We start from the raw sequence: 15,497 nt of genomic DNA, 5'->3' as shown, positions 1-15,497 counted from the left end.
GGTTTTTAACTGATACAAAAAGATTCCATCACTTCTCTCTGAACTTGCGGGAACTGAATTGGTTTCCATATGAAGCTCAGATTCAGTTAAAAATTGCATGCATCGCCATCCACTTCAAGACCCCGTTGTATCTACCACAGAAATTGGAACTCCCCTAAGGGTCTAGAGCTTCCAGAAGTGCCAGTACCCTTTTGCTTAAACCTCAGAAATTCAAGAAAAAGAAGACCTATAACCGAGCCTTCTTGGGGATGGCTCCGAGGATCTGGTACTCCCTTCCCCCGGAAGTCAGGATGAATCCTTCTACTGTCTTCTTCAAGAAAGAGGTCAAAGGGCTCCTGATGAAGAAATGTCTGCCTTAGCCTGGCACCTGCATCGGTTTCAAGGCCCATAACCGTTGACTCTGGCTCTTACATCTGGTTCTCGATTAGGTCGGACAATTCTGATCTGTGATTTGCCTGATGATGTGCTCTCCTTGCACTCATGAGAGTGTTGGATAATCTTAGACTGCTATTTTGTCACTTTGGTTATTGTGCTTTGTATGTTTGTGCACTATGACATATAATCTGTTTTTTACCCCTTTGATATATAATCTGTAAAACGCTCTGATACCCTTGGTGGTCATGTTCATACACTACGATGCATATTCTGTTTTTTTCTTCTTTACCTGTTTGTTGCAAAATCTGTAAAGCGCTCTGATACCCTCGGAGGTAATGCTCGTGTTATATAAAACTTACAAAATAAATAAATAAATAGCTGTTCTGTGTCACAGCTACCAGGGGTTGAGCTCAAGTTTCAATTACTGAATTACTGGGCCTAACAAGAAAAGTGACAATATTACTTGTGGGGGACTGCCACCTACCCCAATTAATAATCCACTTTTTCACAGCAGCTATCTTAGAACTGGTCATCGCACATAGCAAAGCAAGTATACAAAGAAGTGCGAACTAACAAAGAATGTGGTGGGCAGTCAAAAACGAAACCCCAAAGAGCAATAACCAGTAGATACACCTTGACAGTGTGGCACAAAGCTAGGGATTTGCTAAAGATTGTTAAATGTGAGCAGGCATTTAACCCCAAAGACAAATAACTAGTAGATACACCTTGACAGTGTGGCACAAAGCTAGTGATTTGCTAAAGATTGTTAAATGTGAGCAGGCATTTTTGAATCAGATGAAGCAGCCTGTAGTCAGCAAAAATGTTTTCTGATATTTGTGTGGCCATTTTGAAGAAAAGTTGCTTCAAGACGTAAATATACTCACATACCGGCGGCCATGTTTTATTTAGGCACGCAGTGCCAGCAGGAGACACCAGGGAAGTAATAACAAATAAATTGAGAGATGCAGAGCAAAGAAATTATGAAGCACCAAAAAAGCAAACAGACTAAATGTCTTCAAGTATGGAAAAATCTAGAGTGCCTCAGCAAATGAGTCACAAGTGACCTATAAGTCAACAAGGGGCAACAAAGGAGGAGAGTCAGAAAACAAGTCTGAAGGAAACTAAGGTCTCGATAAAGGACCACATCCACCAGCTGCAAAGTAGAGAACTGTTCAAGCAGAGAAAAGCATAAAAAGGGAGAGGTTAAGAGGACAGACATATAGTCCTGATAAAAAAAACGTACATGGCTGTAAAAACAAGCAAAAAAGTGAACAGTCATCTGAGGGTCCGTCTAATAAAGACAACCGATTTAGAATGACTGAAAAGACAATTGCCACTGAGACATGAAATAATCATTAAGTCACAAGTGCACACATTACAGGGATGCCCATAACAAGTATCATTCCAAAGCAAATGTCTTGAACTCCAATAAAGCCCAGGTAAAGAGAAACAAGTAACACAGAGGGTTCATTAATAGCCCTGAATGAAGGTACAGTGGCATTGAAACACTGAAACATCAGAAAAACAAAGGATTTGATATGTAGCAGACTAACCTAATGGTACACACATTGAACAAAATATGATAGTGAACAAGTAAAGTAACCATCAAATGACATCTTTATGCGAGAAGACAAAGGATCATTAAAAGTCCACAACACCTCACAAAAAGTCACTCTCAGTCACACAGCTGATAGCCAGAGTTTGGGACACAGGAAAAAACAGAGATGGCTGAGCTCGCTGGATGAATTTCTTAAAGCAGTAGCTGAAGGACAAACAAAAACTGCAACTTCTCTTTGATTTAGAAAGGCATGATTGCTCGTGTCTAAGCAAAACACTCTGCAAGAAAGACAGAACCTTAAGAAAATACAAGGGCACATTTTGTGCACATTTCAACACTAAGAGGAATCCACACTAAGAACACGACATTTTCAACTTTACATGTAGAGAGATTGTGGAATTCTTTGACAGAGTGCTTTTTAAAGATGACAATTCTAGTTGAAACACGACCCCCATGCTCACCAATGAATATGCAGCTCAAGGGAGGATCATTTCATTACACAAATATAGCCACTCTAATTAGAATGCACGAGTCGATGAGTTAATAAAATGCAAAGCAGAGTCCTAGGTGAAAACTTTCTGAGAACAGCTGCGTGGTGGTGGCTAGAAAACCACTTAAAAAGTCTAGAATCACACTTTGAATTACAATCAATTAAAGATTTCATTAAAGACGCAACAGACTAAAAAGAAAATGTTACCACAATCTCTCAGCTCAACAGCACTAATAGTTGTACTTAGATCAAGGACATTTTTGTACAACCTCAAAAATGCACTTCGGAGTCCGAAGTTAGCCTCCAATAAGAGAGCAGCCCCCGACTCTGATGATTCAGAGCAAACACCATTTATGGAGCCTCTATATTATGCATACTAGGCCCACACAAGGACATGGAAGCGCTCTGATACCCACGGGTCTTGTCCGCGCTATACAAAACTTTATAAATAAATAAATAAATAAATAAATGGATATCATGCCATCCCAGCAGTGGTGTGAGGCAAAACGATGGGGCCCCCACTGCAGAATGTGATACAAGCCCAGAGTCTCCATTAATTCACAAATATTCATTGGGTTTGGGTTGAATGGAGGCCCTTGAAGGTGTGGGGGGGGGGGGCTGTAAGTTTGCCCCCTCATGCTGCACTGGCCTCTGTTACCCCTTCATCCCCTGCAACAGGAGTAGCTTGGTTGACTCCATGAACTCAGACTTGGTAACATCTTATTCAGGAAAAAACACAGAGAGATTTGTTCCTTAAGTCAGAGGCAAATGTTTCATTCTTCTTTAAGAAAGAGGAATATGTCATGTCAAAGATATGTTATTTTCTTTAAGAGGAAGAAGATGCCATGTCATGAGCATAACTGGATCATGTGACTGCCAGTTACACACTGGATGTCTCATGTGGGGTGGGGATAGTAATTGGCGGGAAGCATGAAGAACAAAGCACAGTTAACAATGGAGTGGAGCAGGGACGGCAAGGAGCAAGGCCAGCTGTTCCAGAGGGTAAAAGCACAACCCACTGACTAATCCATTGTGAGCTTGGGTTTCTAACAGATTCAAGGTTTATAGCTAACAAGGGTATTATTTACTAAGACATTATTAACTCAATGAGTGTTTTTCAGTTTCAATCATAGGGTTAAATTTAGCGAGGAAAAGATTGGAGATTATCCAGAAAAAGTACTTTATGGTGTAAGTAATGGTTAAAAGCAAAACATGGGGTATACAAAATGTAAAACATCAAACATTAATCGTGCCTGGAGCCAGCAACAATTGGATGTCCTACAAAAATATTAATAATAGTATAAAACAATACCTGTGTCGATGTGGTGTGTCTATCTACATTAAAACACACACACTCACACACACATGTTGTAATTCAGGGGAACAGATAGTGTGAGCCAATATTTTACCCCACCCAACAATAATACTACGGTATTAAATACAAACACGTACATATGCGTGATTCGAAAGAGAGAATAAAAGAAATAGGAAAAAAAGGAAAGTAAGATTCCTGCTTTGAATATGTTGCCAAATTTGACTACAATTTCTACATTTATGCGAATGTTTTACACCCCGCGTTTATTATACCTTCAACATCTGAAACGTTCTGATACATGGTTATGATATATAACGAATTCAGTGAATGAAGTCTGTTGTTGCACGAGAAGGGACAGATTTATGTTGGACTTGTGGCACTTTTACACAGCCGTTGCGTCACTTCTGTGACGCAGCGGCAGCGTAAACCCTGCGCCACGTTGCGACACACTTACATCGTGATGCATCTATGGAGATGCGTCACGGTGTAAGGCCCTGCACCACATGAAACCTGCGTCAGGTTTCATGTGGGCGTTTCTACGCGGGGGGGGGGGCGTTCCATCGCAGAAACGCCCCTGAAAAGTGAGTCACTTTACCAACGCTGATGCGTCAAAACCCTGCGCCTGCTTGAAGCAGGCGTAAGGTTTGACGCACCACGTTAGAGCTAGGGCAAGTTGGAAAAGTGCTGGAGTTGCGTGCCTCACGCAACACAACTTCAGCACTGCGCCAACTTCACACCCTAGATGCAACACGCATCTGTTTATTCCTGCGCCATGGTGCGCCGCATTTTAAATGCGGCGCATCATGGGTGGCGCAAGGATAAGCATGCGTGCCGTATCTTTCCTGGCGCATCTCTGCTGATTTGCAGAGAGATGCGTCAGGCAACATAAATCTGCCCCGAAAAGTTTAGAGAGAATCATTCCACAGTTGGTAAATCATATTTTTCTGAGTGCAGGATCAGAACTAGGAGGTAGAACCCTTGTCTTGTTTCATCGGAGTTATTGAAGATACTTACAGGCCGAGTGACAGGTTTCCATCGCGATGCAGAAATAGTACTGAAAATGTGCTTGAATAACACGGAAAGGAAATGGACTCTCGAATAATCCAACGAACATTTGGGGTTAATGGTAAATCATATTACAATTTAATTGTATAGGATATAAGTCGTTGAAATATTGCTATAGGTGCAAGCATTGGCCACGATTACTTTCTGTTGTTGATTGACCCACATGCAAATTTCTGGAGAACGTACATATTGAGCATTGTCATTCAACGAGATATTGGATCATAGCATACTTAAATTTACTGGACAAAAAAAACGATCACACCTTTACAGTGTTAAGTTATATTGCACCAACAGAAACACCTGAGCAGTTTTGCAGTCTCTCAACAACCCTAAAGTCTAACTCATCCCAAAGCTGCATGACACCTACATATGGTCTTACTAGACTCATATAAAAGCAACTAACTGAAAGTTCTCTTCTTCAAGGGTAACTGTGCGTTTTTCTTTTAAATCAACTTTTTGGAAACTGACCAGCAGACAGTGGACAGGGTTTCCTCGCAGATCTGTGTCTGGAGCTTGCAGCAAGCGCCAATCTCGTCCTTTGTTGTAAGTGATAAAAGTCTTCACTTGCTCGTCCACCTTTTTGTTCGCCAAGAATATTCCTTTTATCCCTGCTACCTAGGAAAAATGAATACAGATGAAAAACCACAGAGAGTTGGTAACTGTGAGACTTCTCCTTTTCAAGCAACATTCAGAAAAACAGCACACTTAGGCTACGTATTTTTCGTTTCTAATTGAGTGCGTCCAGCGATTGGCTGAATTTGTTTTCAACAGTATACAATAGAGAAATCCGATTGCGAAAAGAAAAATCCAGTTTTTTCAATCATAAATCAGGAAAAACATATCAAAATATTCAAAAGGGCAATTTAGAGATGAAGCATGTGTCCAAATCAAAAATTAATAAAATCAAAGTTCAATAATGAGCACCAGAGAGCTCCTGATACCTCAGTGGGTATTTCAAGGCCCAATGCATTAACAGTCTACAAATCTAAAAAAAAATTATACAAAATTACAGTGGTCTCCTCAATGTGCCTAAATTGTTAGCTTTTTCTGCACCTTATTTTTTTTTAATTTGGATGCTTTTTGATGCTATAAACATGCCTCAACATGCTTCAAATAAAATGGTTAAAGCTTTACTCATGCTCACAAGTCACTGATAACAGGTTCTAGGATTAATCAAGCCCTCTCTTTGCGCAAAATTATCAATCCCTTTGCTGGCAGGTTCAAGAGACCTTTTAATAGTTTGCACAAAGCTAGTACTAACCTTAGATGGACTCTTTTTTTGTCAGTTTTGGTGGTGTGCCTATGCCATGACGCATACATCTGTCTTATCATAAAAGCTTATTTGGCACTACTTTTTAAGATATATCTATATATATATATATTCACAGAAAAAAGCAAAGGTTACAAGGACATTATAGCTAACTGCATGTTTTACTTACACACAATAGAAATTCAGCAGTTATAGTTATACTTATATTTATACTTATGTTAAGAAACTAACTCTTGTGGCTTGAAGTTATTTAACGGCACCAGTTATAGTTTCTTCAAATAAGTATACCTATAACTGCTGAATTTCTGTAGTTTTGTGTGGGTAAAATGTGAACCTAACTGCAACGTCCCTATAACCTTTAATTTTTTCCAGTGAATTTGTATGATTTTCTTAACATAAAGTATTATATAAGTAGATCTACTAATACCTGTGGATTGGTGGAGGATGAGCATCCCTAGATATACACAGCCACGGCCCGTGGAGGGAGTTGCGGTAGGGCAGAGAGGCGGGGCGGGGGAGGGGCAGGGTGGGGGGTGCTAAAAGGCGTCATAAAATGAATTTCGTAGCTCGCCCTGCATCGCATTTTGCAATGCAGGGCACGCTACGAAATTTGTTTTATTAATTAAATTGTTTACTTACCTCCAATGATCCATATGCCAGTTTTTAGCACCCCCCAACCCTACCCTCCCCCGTCCCGCCTCTCTGCCCACCGCAACTCCCTCCACGGGCCGTGGCTGGATATACAATGTTTTACTTCTCTAATAACTCCAAATTAACTGAACGTATTCACACCAAATTACAAAAATGGCTTTTTCATGACCAAGTGCTAGCTTTCTGTTAAATTTGCTGCAAATCCATTTAGCGGTTCTGCCTGTAGCCGTGTCTAAAAACAGCAAAATCCCCTTAGATATTGCAGGAGTACAATTTTTAGCCCCCCTGCTTTTTCTCGGACGTTATGATAAGATCGACCAATTTATTATGCCCACCCCTACCGTCACTTTGTATTTTTCTAGGTTAAAAGTCCAAAATGCCCTCAAATTCATCCCGAAAGGCAGGGTTACTGGCCTAGATTGTATACCAGCGGATCTGTTCATGCACGACGGGGATAATTGGGTGACCTACATTCAGCTACTAGCTAATGCAATAGCTAATGGCGCCCCCATACTGGAAACGTGGTCTGGAGCAGAGATCATCCCGGTTTTTAAAAAGGGCGATTGATCCAAACCTGGAAACTATAGGCCCATAAGCCTCATCGACTGCATTCAAAAAATCATAGCCAGGCTGCTACTATGCAGAATCCAGACATGGATGGATGAAACTGAGATTATGTCACCGCTACAGGCAGGGTTTCGGCCACATACTGGCACTACAGACCAGGTTTTTAGGTTTATGAATATTTACTGGCCGGTGGTCATTATTGGAGGGGGCACACTATACGCAGCCTTTATTGATCTTAAATCGGCTTTTGATTTGGTACCCCACGCAAGAATGTGGAGAGCTCGTATGGACATAGGGATACCATTGGAAATATTGGCTATTCTAATCACCCCACATGGTTCCAACTTTGCTCAGGTCCGCTGGGGAATGAATGGGGAAGTCACGGGCAAGTTTGCTATTTCCAAGGAGGTTTGCCAGGAGTGTGTTTTCGCAACTGCCCTGTTTTCTCTATTCAATAACAGGGCCTTGCAGTATTACTCTAACTACCCCACAGATGCCCCTAGTCTGGCAGGCATGAAGATACCACTACTAATGTTTGCGGCGACACTCTGATAATTTCCAAGACTCAGAAGGGGCTGCAGGCAGCCCTTGCCAGGTTAGAGGTGTTCTGACATGATCATGACCTTGTGGTAAATGTGGAGAAGAATAAGTTCATGGTTCGTAAAGCCAGCAAAAGGGTGTGTTTTTATGAATAAAGTCCAATTAGGGCAGACTGATGTTTTCAAGTACCTAGGAATCACGTTAGGTAGAAAACTGAATTGGAAACCCCAGATCGATATGCTGGCTCTTAAACACACCCAATTGATAGGAGTACTTATGAAGGGACAGAGACTTTACAATACTGAGCCTGTGGCTCCTGTTATAAAGATTTATAAAACCAAAATCAGTACCTGAGTAGTATACGGGGCGGATACTACTGATCTAGCACCCTTGACTTCAGCCCAAACTAAATGTGTGAGAGCCTTATTAGGCAGCCGCAGCCAGTAGTGGGAGTACCGGCAGGGCGGTAATATGGGGAGGGGGAGGGGTAGGGTGGGGGTTATAGTAATGTATGGATTACGGAGTTTAACAGGTAAGTAAACATAAACATAAATAAAACGAATTTCGTTGTGTGCACTGCATCACCAAATGTGATGCAGTGCGCGCAACGAAATTCGTTTTATTTATTTATATGTTTACTTACCTGTTAAACTCCGTAATCCATACATTACTACCCCCCACCCTGCCCCTCCCCCTCCCCACGCCACCGGCCGGTACTCCCACTACCGGCCGCGGCTGTTATTAGGTCTTCCACAATTAACACCCATGTTGCCTCTTTATCTAGATTGGGCTATCATAAAATCGAGGATATAGCTCACTACAGACTCGTGGCATACTGGAGAAAGCTCTGGGTCACTCCTGAACTGTCCCTGTACGCACAAGCACTTCTAGAAACCAGGGGGGCTGACACCTTATGTAAGATCACCAAGTTAAGAAGGCTGAAAGACACCTTGAGTGATATGGGGGATGAGTAGTTTATGGGAAAATTCTGCAGGAAATCTTTTTCCTTCAAAGAAAGAGTTTAAGGCTGCCTACTGGAGTATAATTATGTTGAAGCGATTCTCATCTATAACGAGGCCTACGATGACGAGGGAATTTTTAGGTTTAAAGCATTTTTATTGAGACAAAAAAACATGGGGAAAGGGGATAGGAGGTTAAGCTTACATACAGTACGGTAGAAAAGAAAAAAGGCGTAACTCAGGAGCGTTGGGAAGGAGCAGTTCGTTGGTCAAGAGGAAAGGCACAGCGAATGAAAGGCGAAAAGTGCAATCTGCGAAACCCCTGTGCGCATATCAACACCCCAATTCTGAGCAATGGAAGCTATTATCAAACCAACAAGGCACAACCCAATCCCCCCCGTCCCCCATCCCCCCAATAAAAGAAAAAAGAAAGGAAACAATACCCCAGCTCCCCCGTCCAATGGCCCTGTACTAGGAGTATCCGCCCCAAAGAGCCCCCACCCCACCCCCGGATCCCGTCCCCCATGCAATCTAGTCCGCCGGGGTCACTGGTGGCGTAAGCCTAAGAAGTCTAAGGAACCTCGGGCAGGTGAGCTCCCGGAACTCGGTGGACAGCAGCGCCAGGAAGGGTTGCCACAGCTCCTCAAATTGGTCTGTCTCCCCAGCCACCGTAAGCGACAACTTCTCCATGCCCAACACATGCCAGAGCCTATGCAACCAACCCGTAATGGAGGGGACAGTGGAGGTGCGCCAGTGGATAAGGATGTTCTGGATCGCAGACCCCAGCGCAATTGCGATCTGTCTACCCCTGCTGGACTTCAGTGGGTACATTAGGTCATTGGGAAGGCCCAGCAAGACATACGCCGGGAAGCGTGGCAGCTCGATCTCAAAGTGCTTATCCACCTCGTCCAAAACCTCCTTCCAGTAAGCGGTCAGCACGGGGCAATCCCAAAGAATGTGAGAGAGGGTACCCTCCTGCCCGCAGCCCCGCCAGCACCCCTTGTCAGTGTGTCGATGCATTTCATACAGTCTCTCCGGGGTGTAGTACCAGTAAGTGGACACCTTAGTGAAGGTTTCCGTAAGGCCTGTATGATATGCTGAGTGCCGCGCCCGATATGCAATTTTGTCCCATTCCTTGTGGCTGAGTGTCCTGCCCAATTCCCTGTGCCAGCGCTCCCTCCCTGGGTTATAATAGTGAAACGGCGGGGGCTGTAGGTACTTGTACAAATCGGTAATCAGCTTAGCATCGGAGGTCCGGGTCACCAACCACCTCTCGTACGGTGTAATTTGACGAGCAGCCGTGTCACGCACCTGGGGTTGGAGGGCCCAATGCCGAACCTGCATATAGCGCAATCTGTCCAACTCCGTCAGGCCGAAGTCCTGCCGAAGTTGCTGAAAAGGAACCACGCCTTCCGGTCCGTAGATTTGGAAGAGCACTCTACAGCCCGCGCTCACCCAATGGGAAAAAGCTCCCAGCTCCATCCCTGGGGAGAAGTCCGGGTTACCGACTATGGGTGTGAACGGCGAGGGGAAGGTGGTAAGGTTCCGAACCTCGCAAACTGCATCCCACACCCTCAGGGGGACCCGCGTAACAAAAGAAGCGTAAAGGTTAGGGGGGCGATGCGCGCGGCGCAAGAATGGAACCTCTTGTAGGGTGCGGCCCGCCACCGCCTGGTCTTGAAAAAGCCAGTGTTTGTCGGACTCCCACCTGCTCCACTCCACTAGGTATCGCAGCTGCGCCGCCTAAAAGTACTTACGGAGGTCCGGGATGCCAAGACCCCCTGCCTCCGGGGCAAGCGTGGAGAGGACCCTCTTCACCTGCGGCTTGCTGCCTTGCCAGACAAAGCGGGAGATTTCAGCCTGCGTCTGTCGTATCCAGCCCACCGGGGGCTGGAGGGGCAGGGCGCAAAAAAGATACAGTATCTGGGGCAGCACCGTCATCTTAACCGCCGCAATTCGTCCCAGCCAGGACAGTAGGCCCTTGCTCCAACGGCCAAGCTCCTCCTTGATCTTCCTGCTGAGGGAAGTGTAATTGGCCGCAACCATCTCCGGCAATGTGGGAGCCAGCAGAATCCCCAGGTATTGCACCGTAGACGAGGACCACTGCATGGGGAAGAGTCGCTGAAGGTCCCTCCTGGTATCCGCCGCCAGGGACACATCCAACGCCACCGACTTGCTCATATTCACGTGCAAAGGTGTCCAGCTCCTGGATGCAAGCAGGCAACGACCTCCTAGGGTCGTCCAGGGTCAGCAGGACATCGTCCGCAATAAAGGCTAACCGTGTGGACATACTGGCCCATCTTGACCCCAATAGCATCCGGGTCGTTGCGAATCCTCTGAGCAAATGGCTCCATGTAGAGGGCGAACAGAAGCGGCGAGAGGGGGCAGCCCTGCCTCGTGCCGCGTTCAATGGCAAAGCCACTGGAGCTACACCCATTGACCCGCACCGACGCTGAAGGATGTTTATAACAGTTGAATACCATGGTGCGGAAGTTATCACCGATTCCCAGTTTCCTGAGAACCAGCTCAAGGTACGGCCAATGAACTCTGTCGAAGGCCTTCTCTGCTTCAACTGACAGCAGCATCCGCTCCCCCGGAATCCGCGAGGCCTTCTCCAGAACATGCGTCACCCGCTTGGTGTTGTCGACCGTCTGTCTGCCGGGTACGAAGCCAGCCTGGTCCGCCTCCACCAGTCCAGGGAGGTGCGGGCCCAGTCTGGATGCTAAAATCCCCGTATACAGCTTGAGGTCGACATTTAAAAGCGAAATGGGTCTATACGAACCGCATAAGGCCCGGTCTTTCCCAGGTTTTGGGATTACCGAGACCGTCGCATTCAGGAGATCCGGTGGGATGGCTCCCGGTTCGGAGAAGGAATTAAATAGCCTAGCAAGGACAGGGGCCACCGCCGTGCAAAAAGTCTTATAAAACAGAGGCGTGTACCCATCTGGGCCCGGGGCCTTACCATGCTTCAGCCGCGCTATGGCAGAAATTACCTCCTCGACATGGATATCTCGCTCCAGATGGGTCGCCTGAGCAGGATCCAGCACCGGAAGTGCCACTGACTCCAAATAGTCTTCGGCGTCTCGCGGCGAGGAGGGCTCCTCAGCATACAGCGCCTCGTAGAAGCTGCAGAAGGATTCCGCTACCTCTGGGTCACCAGAAACGACTACCCCGTTCGTGCCCACCAGTTCCCTCACCAGGCTACGCTGCTGCGCGACCCGGAGCCGGTGTGCCAGGAGCTTACCACATCTGTCCCCCCCTGTGTAGAAGGCATGCTTCAAGCGCAAGGCGGCATACTCCGCCCTATCAAGATCCAATGCCGACAGGAGTTTCCTCGCGGCCTTCAACTGCCTCCACACCCTTGGAGGCCCCGTGCGGCGGTGGACCTGCTCAAGCTCCCGGACCTGAACGGCCAGCTCGTCCCTTTTCCGCTGCCTCTCCCTATTTTCGGCTGAGGAGATGGAAATAAATTCCCCCCGAAGGACCGCCTTCAAAGCCGCCCACTGTGTCGCTTGGGAAGTGTCAGTGTTGCTGTTGTGAGACAAATAATCCTGTATGACCTCCCCAATGTGTTTCACTACCGACTTTTTGTGTAAAAGAGTATCACAAAGGCGCCATACCCCCCGAGAGGGAGAGGCCGCTGGCCACTTGAAAACGCCAGCGACCGGTGCATGGTCAGACAGGGTCAGGACCCCGATGTCCGCCGCTGTGGTGGCAGCGTGCATCGGTCCGCTCACCAGGAGATAGACCAGCCGTGAGTAAGTTTGGTGTGCGTGTGAAAAGTAAGAGTAGTCCCTATCAGTGGGGTGTATGGAGCGCCAAACGTCATGGAAGTCCATTTCCGCAATCCGGGCCTTCACAGCCTGGGAAAGTTCCCCTGCTTGCGGAAAGCGCTGCGCCGACCTGTCCATCACAGAATCGAAGACAATATTAAGGTCTCCCCCCAAGATGACATGACGGTCGGGAGAGGCAGTGACGTCCACCAACACGGAATCCAAGAAGCGTTCTTGGTGGTCATTTGGGCTATAAACGGAGCCAACCGTGAACGCAATCCCCCCGAAGCGCATGCGATATGCAAGAAGCCTCCCCTTCTGTTCAGCATACTTATACAAAACCTCCCCCCTGAAGGAGCGCGCTAGAAGAATGGCTACCCCCGCGGTCTTGTTCGCTGCCGAAGAGAAGAACTGGGTAGGGAACTTAGCAGAGCGCAGCCTATGGCAATCCCAGGACAGTAAGTGGGTCTCCTGCAAAAGGCATATGTCCGCCTGCGTCCCCTCCAGCAAAGACAAGATCGCCCTGCGCTTCACAGGGTTATTCAGACCCTTGACATTAAGGGTCACTACCTTTAGGGACGACATCCCTCCCTGGGATCAGGAACGCTGTGCAGTGGGCAAGGGATCCGCGGGTGGGGCGCGCGGGGCAGCTGCGCGGGAAAGGCCAAAACAGGCCAAGCGTGGACGGGATTTCTCCAACACCAGAACAACCCTTACACCCTCCCATAACACACCCATGGCAACAAGCCAAACACAAACTTAAACACCCCATTGTCTCAGTCAAGCCCCAAAACGGGCAAGTCCGTAGAAAAATAGCAAAGTGGACGTTCAGCCACTCACCTCCATCCGCTCCCTCCCGACCCCCCCGCCCCAAACCCAGCATCGAAGAAGCTAAGAGCATCTCCCCCCAGAGTGAGTGTTAGGCCGTCATGGCCACGCCGATGGAGCAGGCCGAGTCCCTGGCTGCCGTCCTCAAAGCGTCGGCCATGTCCGCCCTGATAGTAGGGGAATCAGGACGCCCTGCGCTAGCCGCTGACTGTCTCCTCGTCGACCTCCGTCGGGTCCGTCTCTCTGAGCGCCTCCATGACGGTGTAGCTCCTTCCTCCTCCGCTGCCGTAAGTCCCCGGACCCCACAAATATCTTGCAAGGAGCGTCGCTGATGCAGCACCCCATTCCACCGGAAGATCAAGCGGAAGGGATGCCCCCAGGAGTACGGCGTCTCGTGTTCGCGCAGAAAGTCAGTGGCAATCCTGAAGGACCTGCGCTTCTGCAGCGTGATGGCGGACAGGTCTTGATAAAGCGCTACAGGCCGCTCCCGGAAAGTCAGGGGTTGTTTCCTGCGGGCCTCAGTCATGATGCGTTCCTTCAGCGGGAAGTCGGGCAGTAAAGCCAAAATGTCCGGTGGAGGGGCCGATGACTGGCGCTGTCGGCCAACCCTGTGTGCCCTATCAATGCAAACAGGGAAGTCCGCAGCTTCCCACAGGATCTCCCGGAACAGGCCTTGCAGATAACCCACCAAGTCGGTCCCTTCGTCCGCGGACGGCACACCCCGCACCCGGATGTTATTCCTCCGTGACCTGTTCTCAAGGTCCTCAGAGTGGGCCTGGAGCTCAACACACTGCTCCCGGAGGCGGAGAACGTCCTGCTGAAGATGGACTATCTCTTCATCCCGGCGCTGGGCCGCCGTCTCCACCTTCTCCACTCGCTCGCCGAGGCCCTCCACTTCCCTACGCACTTCACGGACCTCACTGGCCACTTCCCGCTTCAGCGTCTGAAAGTCCTCCTTGAGAGAGCTAAACAGTTCCTCCATAAAGGACCTCGTGACTGGCGGCTCTCCCCCAGTCGCATCCGCCGAGGCCCGGGAAGACCCCGGCGACGGCTGTGTTTTGTCCTGCAGTTGCTGGGCCCTGCCAAGCATGTCCGGCAGGGTGCGGTCCCCCTTCTTCGAGCCGCCTCTTCCAGTCATCGCAATCACTGCAATCGATGAGTGGGCACAGATCCAGCCACCTCAGGAATGCCCAGTCTCTGGCAAGCGCCCGATGGGGGGGTCTCCTCGCAAGCAGAGGCGCTGCGTCACAAGCGACAAAATGGCAGATCAGTCCGGGCACCGCCAGCCGTGGGCGCCCAGCCGGGACGGCACTTAAGAGCTATAGTAGGGGGCTCCCCTTTCAGCACGTCCCACAGAGAGTTAGCTCGGCAGTGGTGGTGGGCACAGACAACCGCCAGCAAAGGACTCCAGTGGAGGCCGACAACACCGATCCCTTGGGGACAAAATGGCGGAAGGGCGGGGCAGGGCAGCACTTCAGGCCCGGCGACACCGCCGGGGCCCCCTAGAAACACAGCAATCTGAGAAGGTCCGCAGCCAGGTTCATACTGTCACACAAAGGGGCCCAAATGGTCCGACCCCAGCATCGAGTCCGTTGTGCCTCGCTCACGGGACCGGGGCCCACACAGTGCGGTGTGTCGCCGACACAGGTCTAGGCGCCGAAGCACACGTCCAAAGTCCTCCGTGCCGCCGGGTCCCAGCCCGCAGGGCTCCTGTATCCTCCATCGGGTGACGGGTCAGACTCCCTCCGGATCTGCAGGTTTCAGCACCAGGCCCTGCCGAGGCGCCTGGACAGCACTCCGATTCGCCCCGCCTCCCCGGCTCTCCGTCGTTCCTCGATCTACGATCGGTCTTTTGGGGTGCTTTCCCCGAGGCGATTAGGGCCAAAGCGACATCAACATGCGCGCCAGGTGCTCCGCTGCACTCCTCTCACACGCTGAGCAGCAGCGGGGGGAGAAAAGCGTAAGAAAAGGGCTCGAGCTTAGTCGGGCCGGAGGAGCAAGGGGGAGGAAGCGTCCGCTTACCCCGCCATCTTGGCCACGCCCCCGACGAGGGAATTTTTAGAGCATAAACAAGAGTACAAGTATGAATGCTACTGGGATTTCATT

General features: G+C 48.7%; 1 protein-coding gene across 1 annotated transcript in view; it reads right to left on the bottom strand.

The window, feature by feature from the left end:
* The window catches only part of SORCS3 (sortilin related VPS10 domain containing receptor 3), a 1,546,015-nt gene that overhangs the window by 611,989 nt on the left and 918,529 nt on the right, over window positions 1–15,497 (bottom strand). Inside the window, exon 13 of the mRNA XM_086919577.1 lies at window positions 5,272–5,418. Within this exon, the coding sequence (XP_086775703.1) occupies window positions 5,272–5,418 (147 nt within the window). The remainder of the gene's footprint in view (window positions 1–5,271; window positions 5,419–15,497) is intronic.

Source organism: Lissotriton vulgaris, chromosome 5, assembly GCF_964263255.1.
Source record: "Lissotriton vulgaris chromosome 5, aLisVul1.2, whole genome shotgun sequence".
Classification (NCBI taxonomy): Eukaryota; Metazoa; Chordata; class Amphibia; order Caudata; family Salamandridae; genus Lissotriton; species Lissotriton vulgaris.
Note: the sequence above shows the minus strand (reverse complement) of the source record. Positions and strands in the feature narration are given on the sequence as shown.